The sequence below is a fragment of the Rhinopithecus bieti genome, unplaced genomic scaffold (genome assembly GCF_001698545.2).
Source record: "Rhinopithecus bieti isolate Rb0 unplaced genomic scaffold, ASM169854v2 scaffold_51152, whole genome shotgun sequence".
Lineage (NCBI taxonomy): Eukaryota > Metazoa > Chordata > Mammalia > Primates > Cercopithecidae > Rhinopithecus > Rhinopithecus bieti.
The window spans coordinates 448811-464039 of record NW_016820554.1 but is presented as its reverse complement, the minus strand read 5'-3'; the positions used below and the strand labels follow the sequence as shown (position 1 = coordinate 464039).

Genomic DNA, 15229 nt, shown 5'->3' with positions numbered 1-15229 from the left:
GGCCCCCCGGGGGGGGGGGGGCGGGGGGGTTTTCCGGGCGGGGTACTTTGCGGGTTTGGAGGGGGGGGGGGGGGGGGGGGGGGGAAGGGATTTTAAAAACAAATATACATCAGAAGAAAAAAAAATCTTAGAGAAATACACGTTTGGCAAGAAGCAGAGCCAAATATATCAGGATAGTTAAGAAATAGACACTTTGGCTTAACACCAATTGGCATCTGCAAGATATTGTGGGAAGGAAAGAGCTAACCTTATCTCACTTTGAGAAAGAAATATGATATGTTTTGCAAAGCACCCCAAAGGAAAGTAACTGACCTTATGATTATTAACAGTTACCCCCAAGAATAGACTATAAATTTTCTAAGAAAATTTGAAGATACAATGATATTGTCTATACTAGTACAATAACATGAAAATAAAGGAAGTGGAAATGAATAGCTCTGAGGTTAGGTGGCAATGAATAAACCCTGAGTGAAATACAATTAAATTACTTCTAATTTTGGAGATATTTACAATGAAATAACGAGTATTTTAAAAAACATTTTTGGTATGTATAGTTACAAACTCTTGCTATTTTTTAAAAGATTATTTCTCAAAACAGTTGATTATACTTTAAATTTATATAGATACTTCAAACAGTGTTGTTCAAACTTAATATGCATATAAATCACCTGGAGATCCTGTTAAAATGTAGATTCTGATTCATTAATCTGTGATGGAATCTGAGATTCTGCATTTCAAACAAACACTAAAGTGATGCTGATGCTTTTGGTTCATGAACCACACTCAAGTAATGAGGTTCTAAACCATAACAACACTTACTACCAAGTTAAATGTCTGTCTTTATCAGTGACCTGAGTGTTCATTTAAGAAGATCTTGGGTGTTTTGCACTGTCATAAGTAACTCAGTATATATTCATCAAAAAAGTAGACAGGTAATTTATCTACCTTATCAATGTACCATATGAAAGAACCAGTAGAAAATAATAAAATGTCCAATATTCTACAACTTAACATTTATCTTTTACCTTGGTTGCCAGGAACGCCTTTACTAAGATCAACTGACATAGAAATCTTAATTACATTTTGCTCTCGTTTATTCTTATTATTTACATAAGTGATTTTTTTAATCGTTTCTGTAGATAACTGTCTTGTAAACAATTAAGAAATGATTAATAATATTGCTTTAACTTCAGATACTTTATTTTATTTACCAGTGAAACAGGAAAGAGAGAGTGAGGGAGAGAGAATGAGAGAGAGAAACCAACATAATCTTAAGAAATATTAGTAATCCTGAGATTAATTTTAATAAATATCAGTATAGCAGTCCCTTTCCCCCTTCAATGACATTTATTTTGATTATTTCCTATGATAGGAATCGTCAAAAATATTTATTTTTCTTTCTTTTAAAACAGAATGTATATTCTAAGAGAGAAAGTAATTCTTTGCATCTCAAGTGATTATTAATATTTCTTTAAGAAATACATTATTTATGTGTGTGTGTGTATATGGTGGATTACCTTCATTACGTTATAAACTAAAGTGAAATAAATTTGTGCTTCCTAAGAGACCAAGTGAAAATGAGAACAACAGCAGTTAATCAATTTTGAAAGAAGGTGGCATAAGACAAAGAATTAAAAAGTGTCTGTGAATACTTTATACAGAACATAATTTACATAATGAAAAGTGAGAACTGACTATTTCTGAAATTAAATGAGCATATTCCGAGTTCTTATTCTTATGGGAATGCAAACAACCGGAAAAAAAATCTAATTGATATTTTATCCATATCGTATCTTACTAAATTCAGACTTATACTTTCTTTAAACCACACACACACACACACACACACACACACACACACGTTTTGTAAAACTTTTTAGATAAGAGAACTACATTGGAGGCATAGTTTATCATACACACACACAGACACATATGTATACTACATATGCGACATATATATATATACACTACATGAGAATTGAGGTAGTATACATTATTTTAAAGCACCATTGTACGAAGTTAATACTATTTTTGCACATCGATCATAAATTTTTTATTCCAACAATGAAGAGGATATTTCTTGTATTGAAACAAAATTGAATATCTAAAAAATGCTCACGTTTAGTCAAATAGCAATGAAAAACTTAGTCATATAGTATAGTAAGAAACACTTTCAGAAAAAAAAAAATAAAAGGACTTGCAAATGAAAAAAGTATATTGTAACTATTTCTGCTAATAATTTAATTATAGCTTTTTAAATTGTACATTAAATAACAGTGGTCAAACCGAACTTGCTTTTATCATGCCTAGAATAAAAGTATTCTTCACAGTTTTCTAAATTAACAAATCTTATTATATTGTCTATTTGATCCTGAAATAAATTTTGGTGTGTGTGTGTGTGTGTGTGTGTATATATATATATATGTACACACACACACACACACACACATTCAGAAAAGAAATTTTTTTTTTCCTGCTTTCCTCTACATGAGGATTTTCTTTTTTTTTTTTTTTTTTTTACAAACAATCTTCACTGTTACCATGTGTTTGATGTCCCACAGAGCTGCAGTGAGTTAACAGAAAGGTTAATAGTGTAGGAAAGAGGCTGCCCATGAAAACCCCACCTCCTACTCTTCCTCCTTTTGTGGATATGCTTGTCAGGAGATTACGCACTTTGCTCTGCTCCTCACTGCCTTAAGGTTGAGAGAGGTAAGAGTATTAGCAGAGGGGGGCGGAGCAAGATGGCCGAATAGGAACAGCTCCAGTCTCCAACTCCCAGCGCGAGCGACACAGAAGACCGGTGATTTCTGCATTTTCAACTGAGGTACTGGGGTCATCTCACTAGGGAGTGCGGGACAATCGGTGCTGGTCAGCTGCTGCAGCCTGACCAGCAAGAGCTGAAGCAGGGCGAGGCATCGCCTCACCTGGAAAGTGCAAGGGGAAGGGAATCCCTTTTCCTAGCCAGGGGAACTGAGACACACAACACCTGGAAAATCGGGTAACTCCAACCCCAATACTGCGCTTTAAGCAAACGGGCACACCAGAAGAATATATCCCTCACCTGGCCGGGAGGGTCCCACGCCCACGGAGTCTCCCTCATTGTTAACACAGCAGTCTGCCGCGATCTAACCACGAGGCAGCGAGGCTGGGGGAGGGGCGGCCGCCAATGCTGAGGCTTAAGTAGGTAAACAAAGCCGATGGGGAAGCTCGAACTGGTGGACCCTTCACGCAGGCTCAGAACCGCCGTGTTCTTCTCTATAGACTCCACCTCTGGGGTTCAGGGGTCCCTCAAGCTAAAGAAACAACAAAAGGGGAAGTAGCAGGGAGGCGCCGACCCAGACACAAACTACACTGCTCTGACAGGCTTTGAAGGGGGGAGAGCAGTGATCTCCCAACACGGAGGTAGAATTGGCTGGGGAGAACGACAGACGGGCCTGCTTCAAGGTGGCACTGACCCTGGGGGAGTAGCCTAACTGGGGGTGAGACATCCCCGCCCACTAGGGGCGTACTGACACCCCACACCTCACAGGGGTTGGGAGTAACAACCCCTGGGGAGAGGAAGCTTCCAACGTAAGATCAGACAGGTATTACTCGCTGTTCAGCAAATTTTATCTCTGCACCTCCTGCTGGCTGATTACCAGGGGGGCAAACAGGGTCTGGGAGGTGGGACCTCAAGCAACCTCCAACAGACCTATAGGCTGATCCTGACTGTCAGAAGGGAAAACTATCAAACAGGGAAGCGACACCTATACCAAAACCCCATCAGTACGGGGTCACCATCATCACAAAGGGGGACCAGGAGACAGATAAAACACAAGATGCGCGGAAAAGCAGGGCAGAAAACCTGAGAAATCAAAAAACAAGAGCGCAGTCTCCCCCTTGCAAAGAGCCCAGCCCAATTGGGCAGCAACGATCTAAGGCTGTCAGGAGAAGACTTTGTACGGATATGAGGGAGGGAAGAAAGGCCTTCAGTCCACAAACTCTCAGAGCTAGAGGAGGATACGTACCCCAGCACAAAGAAACTAAAATCTTGAAAAAAGAGTGAAGAATGACAGCTAGACTAATTAATGCAAGGAAGGCATTAAACCGAAATGACAGCCAAAAAAAACAAGAAAAATAGATGAAAAGCGCATGACACGAGAAATACGTGACAAATGCACTAAGGTTCAGTAACCAACTCGATCACCTGGAAGAAAAGATATCAGCGATTGAGGATCAAATGAATGAAAGAAGCGAGAAGAGAAACCAAAGAAAAAAGAAGAAAAAGAAATGAACAAAGCCTACGAGAAGTATGGGATTATGTAAAAGACCAAATCTACGTCTGTTGGGTGCCTGAAAGTGAGGGAAAATGGAACCAACTGGAAAACACCTTCAGGAGTATCATCCAGGAGAACTTCCCAACCCTAGTAGGGCAGGCAACTTCCAAATTCAGGAAATACAGGAATGCACGCAAAGATACTCCCGAGAAGAGCAAACCCAAACACTAATTGCCAGATTCACCAAAGTGAAATTAAGGAAAAAATCTTAAGGGCAGCCAGAGAGGAAAGTCGGGTTACCCACAAAGGAAGCCCATATAGACTAACAGCAGATCTCTCGCAGAAACTCTCCTAAGCCAGAAGAGAGTGGGGCCAATATCAACGTTCTTAAAGAAAAGAATTTTAAACCCAGTAATTTCATATGCCAGGCCAAACTAATTGCATAAGTGAAGGAGAAATAAAATCCTTTACCAGATAAGCAAAGTGCTTAGAATTTTGTCACCACCAGGGCCTGCCTACAAGAGACCCTGAAGGAAGCCCTAAACATGGAAAAGGGAACAACCGGTACCAGCATTGCAAACACATGCCAAAATGTAAAGACCAGCAAGGCTAGGAAGGAAACTGCATCAACTAATGAGCAAAATAACCAGTTAATATCATAATGGCAGCATCAAGTTCACACAAACATATAACCTTAAATGTAAATGATAAATGCTCCAATTAAAAGGACACGAGACTGGCAAAACTGGATAAAAGTCAAGGGACCCATCACGTCATGCTGTATCAGGGAACCCATCCTCACATGCAGAGACATACATAGCTCAACATAAAGGATGAGGAAGAAGATCTACCAAGCAAATGGAGAACAAAAAAAAGCATGGGTTGCAAGCCTAGTCTCTGATAAAACGGTTGACTTTAAAGCCATCAAAGATCAAGAAGAGACAAAAGAAGCATTATATAATGGTAAAGGATCAATTCAACAGGAAGAGCTCACTATCCGTAAATATATGCACCCGAATAGCAGAGCACCCAGATTCATAAAGTAAGTCCTTAGAGAGGTCTTACAAAGGAGGACTTCGACTCCCATACAATATAAATAATGGAGACTTCAACACTCACTGTCAACATTAGACAGATCAAACAAGACAGAAAGTTAACAAGGATATCCCAGGAATTGAACCTCAACTCTGCACCAAGCGGACCTAATAGACATCTTATAGAATCACCCCACCCCCCAAATCAACGGAATATTACATTTCTCTCGAGCCCCACATGCACTATTCCAAATGATCCCACGATATTGGAACGTAAAGCACTCCTCAGCAAATGTAAGAGAACAGAATTATAACCAAACGTTCTCAGACCACAGTGCAATCTAAACGTAGAACTCCGGAGGACTAAGAAGAGCTCAATCAAACCGCTCAACTACATGGAAACGGAAACAACCTGCCTCGCCTAAGGACTACTGGTACAAACGAAATGAAGCAGAAATAAAGACGTTCTTTAAACCAATGAGAAGCAAAGATACAACATACCAGAATCTCTGGACACATGTAAAAAGCAGTGTGTAGAGGGAAAATTATGGCACTAAATGCCCACAAGAGAAAGCAGGAAAGATCTAAAATTGCACTCTAAATCACAATTAAAAGAACTAGAGAGCAAGATCAAACCACATCAAAGCTAGCAGAAGAAAATAACTTAAGATCTAGTATGCAAACTGACTGAAGGAATAGAGACACAAAAAACCCTCCAAAAAATCAATGAATCCAGGGTTGGTTTTGTGAAAAGATCAACAAAATTGACAGACGCTAGCAAGGACTAATAAAGGATAGAAAAGAGAGAGAATCAAATAGGATGCAATAAAAAATGATAAAGGGGATATCACCACCAACCCACAGAAATACAAACTACCCATCAGAGAATACTATAAACACCTCTACGCAAATCAACTAGAAAATCTAGAAGAAATGGATAATTTCCTGAGACACTTACCCACTCTCCCAAGACTAACCAGGAAGGAATTGATCCCTGAAAAGACCAATAGCAGGTTCTGAAATTGAGGCAACAATTAATAGGCCTACCCACCAAAAAAAAGTCCGGACCAGATGGATTCACAGCTGAAGTTCTACAGAGGTACTAGAGGAGGAGCTGATACATTCCTTCTGAAACTATTCCAATCAATAGAAAAAAGAGGCAATCCTCCCTAACTCATTTTATTGAGCCAACATCATCCTGATACCAAAGCCTGTCAGAACTCAATCAAAAAAAAGAGAATTTTAGACCAATATCCCTGATGAACATTGATGCAATAAATCCTCAATAAAATACTGGCAAACCAGATTCAGCACACATCAAAAAGCTCTATCCACCCATGATCAAGTGGGCCTTCATCCTGGGATGCAAGGCTGGTTCAACATTCGCAAATCAATAAACATAATCCAGCATATAAACAGAACCAAAGTCAAGAACCACATGATTATCTCAATAGATGCAGAAAAAGGCTTTGACAAATTCAACAGCCCTCAGGCTAAGAAATGCTCAATAAATTCGGTATTGATTGGAATCGTTACCTCAAAATAATAAGAGCTGATTTAGGACAACCACTAGCCAATATCATAGCGAATGGGCAAAAACTGGAAAAATTTCCTTATAACTGGTACAAGACAGGGAACCCTCCTCACCACTCCTATTCAACATAGTGTGGAAGTTCTGGCTAGGGCAATCAGGCAAGAGAAAGAAATCAAGGGTATTCAGTAGGAAAAGGAAGAAGTCCCAATGTGTCCCTGTTGCAGAGACATGATTGTATATTAGAAAACCGCATTGTCTCAGCCCAAAACTCCTAAGCTGATAAGCAACTCAGCAAATCTCAGGATACAAAATTAATGTGCAAAAAATCACAAGCATTCTTATACACCACCATACAGACAAGCAGAGAGCCAAATCAGGAAGAAGAATCTTCCATTCACAATGCTCAAGAGAATAAAATACCTAGAATCAGCTACAAGGATGTAAGGACTCTTCAAGGAGAACTACAAAACCGCCTGCTCAGTGAAATAAAAGAGGGACACTAACAAATGAAGAACATACCATGCTCTATGGATAGGAAGAATCAATATCGTGGAAAAATGGCCATACTGCCCAAGGTGTATTTATTAGATTCAATGCACATCCCCATTCAAGCTACCGATGAGTTCTTCACAGGAATGGAAAAAACTGCTTTAAAAGTCTATGGAACCAAAAAAGGAGCCCGCATTGCCAAGACAATCCTAGTCAAAAGGATCAAGAACTGGAGGCGTCACGCTACCTGAGCTTCCGAAACTGATACTACAAGGTACAGTACCAAAACAGCAGGTACTGGTTACCAAAACAGAAGATATAGTCCAATGGAACAGAACAGAGTCCTCGGAAATAATACCACACATCACAGCCATCTGATCTTGACAAACCTGAGAGAAACAAGAAATGGGGAAAGGATTCCCTATTTAATAAATTGGGCTGGGAAAATTGAGCTAGCCATAAGTAGAAAGCTGAAACTGGATACCTTTCCTTTACGTTTCCTTATACGAAGATTAATTCCAAGATGGATTTAGGACTAATGTTAAGACCTAATACCATAAAAACCCTTAGAGGAAAGCGTATGGTATACCATTCAGACATAGGCGATGGGCAAGGACGTTCATGCTAAAAACACCAAAAACTAACGGCAGCGAAAGCCCAATAAATTGACACATGGGATCTAATTAAACTAAAGAGCTTCTGCACAGCAAAAGAAACTACCATTCAGAGTAACAGGCAGTGCCTACAGAATGGGAGGAAAAATTTTTGCAATCTACTCATCGACAAAGGCTAATATCCAGAATTACCAAAGACTCAAACAAATATACAAGAAAAAAAACAAACAACCCAATCAAAAAGTGGAGCAAAGGATGATGAAACAACATTTCTCAAAAGAAGACACTCATACAGCCAACAACACATGAAAAATGCTCATCATCATCGCCATCAAGAAAGCAAATCAAAACACCCAATTAGATACCACTCACCACCAGTTAGAATGGCAATCATTAAAAAATCAGGAAACAAGCGTGTTGGGAGGATGTGGAAAAACAGTAACACTTTTACACTGTTGGTGGGGTATGTAAACTAGTTCAACCATTATGGAAAACAGTATGGCAATTCCTCAAAGGATCTAGAACTAGAGTACACAGACCAGCCATCCCACTACTGGGTATATACCAAAGGATTATTTAATTAGTCTACTACAAAGGGACATATGCACACATATGTTTATGCAGCACTATTCACAATACAACTTGGAATCAACCCAAATGTCCATCTGTGACAGACTGGATTAAGAAAATGTGGCCACATATACGCTATGGAATACTATGCAGCTAAAAAGGATGAGTTTGCGTCCTGTAGGACATGGATGCAGCTGAAACCCACATTCTAGCAAACTATCACAAGAACAGGAAAACCAAACACCGCATGTGCCTCACCATAGTGGGAACTGATACAATGAGATCACTTGGACTCGTGGGAAGGCGGAGACATCACACAACTGGGGCCTATCATGGGGAGGGAGGGGTTAGGGGATTCGATTGGGGAGTTTATACATTGATTATAAATGAGAATTGATGGTGCTAACGAGTTGATGGGTGCAGCACGACGCAGACATGGCAACAAATATTACATATGTAACAAACCTGCACGTATGCACGATTTACCCTAGAACTGTAAGTATAATAAGAAAAAGAAAAAAGAGAAAAAGAAGAGTATTAGCAGCAGGAACCCAGCAGTTTCCGGCTACTAGACTGGGGGATAAGTCTATTATAATTTCCGGGATGAGATAAGAGCACACTTAAAAAATTTCTATAAAGTATTTTGTTGATAATATTTAATAAATTTTTAATGAATATTTGGTCTCTATGTTCCTTAGTACTTTGTCTTTTAAAATTGATCCATAACACAGTTTTGTTGCTTTACAGTAGACTCTCTTTCTCCCCGTAATTAAAGCCCACCAATTTTAAAGTCATTATTTTTTGTCATATTCACTCATATTTTGTATTTTATATTCAGTACACAGATACACTTTAATTTTAGTATTTGTCATATATTGAATTATAATAAAATATATTACAAAAATGGTCATTAAATACATTCCACAGCTAGAAATCAATATCTCTCAGAAGTGCAATTTTTTCAAGACTGATGCTTTAAATTGAGTAGCTTATTTTAGATATTCAAACAGTGATGGAGTTTAGATATCATTATCCAAAATAGAAGCAAGCTGAATTACTATATTGATAAACAGTCTGGTAGCTATAAAATGAAATAAATGGGGAAAATAATATATACTGAAGAATGTTTTTTATAACTTATTTTTCTCTATAGATAGAATGATAATTCAATCACTGCCTTTATCTGTCATAAAATATCCCATTAAAGGCTTCAAGTATGGTACCCAAAGTTTTATGTCTACATCAATAATATAATATATTAAATAACTCTTGGGGAAAAGCCATTTTCATTTATTTCCTTTTCATGACTGTAAAACTAATAGTGAGTATTTTATAGTCAACTTATTTTGAAAAACATTGAAATTTTGTTGAAGATTTAGGTACTTAGGAAGCATCTAGTTATAACACGACTGGCTTTTTTGTTATTCTTTATGTTCTGGTGAGTTCGTGTCCTTTGTAGGGACACGGATGTGACTGGCTTTTTGTTTAAAAGGTTTGCTTATATACATTACACACTAGTGTTATAGTTTTTGCTTTGTCTTAATTAATTAAGAGAAAGAAGTGGGGGAATTAGTTCAAATTAACTGCCACAAACTTCCATTTCTTTTAAAAAATGGATAAATACAATTTCAAATACATGTTCAATCAGGTAAAACGAGTGAAGGTTAAATGATAAACTCACAGTCACTAAAAAGATTTTTGTGTAAGTACAACAGCAATAATTTTAAAATTTCCAGAAATCATTCCTGGTATACATTTTAATTGCAGATGGTTTATAGCTTTAAGCTATTTAAATTATTGCATGCATCTTTACTGAATTATTATCTTTAACAAACAAAAATTCCCACAGGGAAATAAAGTAACATTTTGAGAAGAAAAATAATTCCAGTACAAAAAAGTATGAAAACTCGGGAGGCTGAGGCAGGAGAATGGCGTAAACCCGGAAGGCGGAGCTTGCAGTGAGCTGAGATCCGGCCACTGCACTCCAGCCTGGGCGACAGAGCGAGACTCTGTCTCAGAAAAAAAAAAAAAAGTATGAAAACTCAATCCAAGGAATATTGCGAGATTAAAATGTGAGTAAGGGTGTTAATTCCATCTCCTTCCCCCTTTAAGGCAATACTTGAACAAAACTTTTAAGACACTGAAGTAAAATCATTTAGAGAGAGCACATTGCCATCACTGGAAGATCGACTTCAAGTGATCAATGTCATAAATTTTGAAAAATGGTTTATACAACAAAATAACATACAAAATAAAATGAATCTTAAAGCAAAAATGTGGCATCCATAGTACCAACATAGTAAAACATAGTTAAATTTTGAAACTAAGAAACACGAATGTATATGGGAACCATTGGTGGTTTTTGATCTCTTCTGTCTTTGTCTTTTCCTTTCTTTCTTATCTGGAAAAATATATTTTATCTTCTGAAATACTTACAAGTGCTTTGAATCACTTATATAATAATAATGAAGCATGTGTTTCAAAATCACTGAACTTTTTTATAGGAGGAGTTATAGAAATAATTTACATTTTACCTTTCAGATTTTATACAATTAATAATAATTGACATAACTGAGCCAAATAGACACAGCTTTCACAGACTCAATCTTCACAATTATTGAAATATTTTATATGTTTTGGCTGTCTACACTAATATAATGAAAACAACTTCAATTCATCACATACTTAAATTATACCACACACTGTGCTAAGCACATTTTTTAACATTTATACTAACCTTCCCATGTCCCATCACATAGGTTTTATTCTCCCCTTTTCTATTAAAAAAATTAAAATTCAGAGGAATTACTTAATATATTTTAAAGTCTCACAGTTGACTAAAAAGCAGGGAGGAGAATCAGGATTCAACAAGAATGTAGCTAATCTCTTTCTCTTCTTATTTTATCGCTATCCTTTTGTGGAAGAAGGTAATGGAGAGATAGTGTGTATTTACAGTCAGACTTTTATTTCTTCCTTAGTCACCAATATTTTTCACCTTTAATGTCTTGAGATTCCATGCCAGAGTTATTTTCCACAATGTGCTCAGGCATCCACTCATTTTTCAACCTGTTCATGCCTACCTTGCCTACTCTTACTTGGGTACTGATTCTCATCGATTCTGAATCTTTATTTGTGAATTTGACCCAGTTGGCTCTCTGGATTTGCTTTCATTCAGAATCATTCCTGAATTATAACTCAATTATTCTCTGTTTATATTATAAATGTTTACATATATCTAGTGATTTGGATGACCTCAGTCTCCAAAGAAAGTGTAGTTTTACTTATTTATTCATTTAACAAATAGTTAATGAGAACCTAGTGTAAATGAAGTGCAATCAGAGCCATGGGGATGAAGTGGTGAACAATACAGCTAGGGCCCTTATTTTTAAGAAAATACGCAAGAACTACAGATAATAAACCAATAGCCAAATAATTAAAATAATTTCACATAATAATAAATGCAGTGAGAAATGCAAATTTGATCATGAAATAGTGGAGAACAATGGGGTTCACTGGGCACTACTGATGAAAGTGGTCAGGAAAAAGCCTCATTGGAAAAATAACATTTAGGTAGAAAAATGTGAACATCATTGTGACTGTGACTGAAAAACAGAGCATGAGGAAGAGGTGAGAAGAGGCCTGAGTTTAAAGGTAGCATCCATCAGATCATTGATGTAAGGTCTTAGAAATCATAGGGAGATGCTTAGATTTGATTTTAAGTGGCCAGTTCTAGGTTTCAGTTGAAACAGTGAATATGAACTGACTCAAGTTTTTGAAAGAGCTGTGTGGAAAAAGGACCATTGGAGTATTGCAGGAAAAAAGAAAAAGTGATGATGTCTTGGTCTAGAGATGCTGGAGAGGAGGTGAGGAAAGAGTTTGATGCTGGAGATGGGGTATATACTGGTGTAAAAAATTGACATGACTTGCTGAAAGACTGGGCTGGCAGGTTAAGGAAAGACATCCTCTAAGGCTAAAAAATGAACGAATTGCCCTTTGTGGCACCATACCGTTGCTGTGAATCAGCCCGGCTATCTTTGGTAAATTCATTAAGAAATTGACAGAAAGCAAGGATTCACTGTTTTTGTGGCTTTCCTATTGAATTTTGTACACTGTTCTTCATTATAAGAAAAAGTAACATCTATTTCTAAATGAAATTGTGGGACACTATTTGAAATCAAACATAAAATTAAAAATATATGTAAATCTGGGATATTTTTTAATTTTAGGAAAATGTCATATCTTGCTTATTACACATTATCTCCTAAAATGTCATTTAAGTATATTCAAAATGCTGAATCATACATCACTATGAAAAAGCCATATTTGTATGGCTAAATAGTATTTAACCATATCACACAATAGCTTCCTTAATTTTTACAAATGTATACATTGATCGAGAAAGTGACATTTATTCATTTCTACTTTCTTATGCGTCGTAATTATTTGTTTATCACTTTTTCTGTACCAGCTACAATCTGTATCAACTACAATCAGAAACACTAAAATGGCGCTAAAAATTTAATTGTAGTTATTTAACACATACTCCAAGAAACCTTTCCTTCTCTCTATAAATAGAATTGATGACCCCACCTGTGACTGCTTATTATTCATGTATTTCAAATAAAAGTTTCCATATGACCTTAAGAGTGCAATAATTATGTCAAATATGTGTATGTTATTATATTGTAAATAGCTTTCATGCAGAAACTAAGTAATATTCATCTGCTTCACAGTTGTGAACACTGTGTGGGACATTTAATAATCACTCAAAATGTGTTGGGTAAATGAATGAATGAGTTCTATAACTATTCATACTGTAGCTATCTGGATTAATTAACACTTTTCTGTGATTTATACAGTTTTATGCACAAGCACACACAGGCACAAATATGTTCAAAGAGCCGTACCTCCCAGAGTAGCAGATAGCAAGAAATGTGTCCCATATTTCTTGATAAGGTTTTCTGTGATTTGCTGAAGGGTAGGTCGACGTCCCAAAAGTCTTATGTTGCGGAAGAATTCAGGGGCAAGAGGCAGAGGAGAGCCAAGGAAATTTCTTCTCTCAACTGCAAGGTTATTTACTTTCCAGCGGCCAAACTCCCTGAAAAGCAAATTTATTTTTATTCATAAATGCGTAATCTATCTGAATGTTTTCATTTGAGAAGTTCACTTGGTAGTTTAGCTGGGGTCAGTACATTACAATTACTCTTGCTTGTAATACTATGTTGTGTGCTATGAGTAGGAAAAGCAATATTTATAATTTATTTAACTGGAGTGAATACTCTAAAACCAAGTCATGTAAAGAAAAAACAAGCCACTTAAAGTGAACAGCTTCCACCGAGATTTTTTTCCCCAAGAAAATATATATTCATAAAAATGACTTTATTATGCCTAGACTATGAATATAGAGTTACTAAACAATAACAAAATAACTAAGGTAATTTTTTTTTCGATTTCTAAGGTATATTAAAAAAAAAGAATGATTTATATTCATCACCCTAATGATTTCCTTTCTCTATTCACTTTAGAGTGAGAACGTAAAAATCCTCAGGGGTATTAAGGAGCGACAGCACTTTAAAAACATCATCAAAAGATAAGCCAGTTTTCTTCTTTTTTTTATTTTAAATAATTATGGTTTACAACATATTTGGAAACCCAAATTCAGCTATTGCAGTTTCTCAAGATGCGAAGTGGTTTTATAGATAAATTTGGCCAAGTTAGAAAAAATGAAAGATACGGTTATACAAGATTTATACATTTTTTTAAAAGAATTTATATATTTACACTGAGATAAAATCAGCCTAATAATAAATTAGAAAAGAATTACAGTAAACTGGGTCTGAATTTTTTTCTGAGAAGTGGTCCAATAAAATTCTCAAATGTCACACACAGAGAAGAACACTTTACTAGGCTTAATACTTTAAGTGTGTTAATTCGTATTTATAAAATAATCAAATAAAGTGTTGATTAAACACTTTATATACATGTGCCATATTTATTTATATTTTTCTCCAAAAAAATGCTTGCAATGTGCCAGGCTCAGTGCATGATAAGAAATTCATCTACTGATGAATTTCTGAAAGTAGCCTTCTCCTTTTGGAGAAATGTTCAGGAATAAATTTAAAAAGACAGAAAATTAATTTTTAAAAGTTTTAAATTCCGATATTTACTGAGAGATACACATACAGACCACTCTGATGAGAAATATGACTATATGAAGTGTGGTCATAGTTTACATTACATGGCCAGAGAGGGTAACTCTGCAGAGACAACAATTAGGCAATATGTGAAATAACAATAATAAATTGCTTGGTGCAAGGAGGCAGGAAAAGGATTGATGCAGAATAATGAGGAACAGTGCACATACTTCCAGGTCAAAGGGGCATGACCCTGACAGTTTCTAACTATGGATATTTAGTACTTGTGGCACACATTTGACAGTCAAACAACTCATTTTTGTTACTAATTATATGATCAGAATCACTTTTGAATCTAGGGAAGACTTTGGCCTGAACATAAATTAGAAGTTCTTTCATCTTTGAGAAATTCTTGCTGTTTCCTGTAAGAATCAGCTCATCTAAACAGTTTTAATTAGCGTTTTTCTACCACGGGTTCTCAAACTTCAGTACCTATCAGAATCACCTGGAAACTTCACGGCAGATTCTGATTCATTAGGTATTAGATAGGAGTTAGAATCTGCATTTTTAACAGACATGCTAGTGCTGCTCTTCTGAC

General features: G+C 36.5%; 1 protein-coding gene across 2 annotated transcripts in view; it reads right to left on the bottom strand.

Annotated features, from left to right (window-relative positions):
- Positions 1–15229, bottom strand: part of BRINP3 (BMP/retinoic acid inducible neural specific 3) — a 406727-nt gene that overhangs the window by 195243 nt on the left and 196255 nt on the right. For both annotated transcript variants that reach the window (XM_017859821.1, XM_017859820.1), the window contains exon 3: positions 13405–13595. In XM_017859821.1, coding sequence (XP_017715310.1) covers positions 13405–13595 — 191 coding nt within the window. The remainder of the gene's footprint in view (positions 1–13404; positions 13596–15229) is intronic.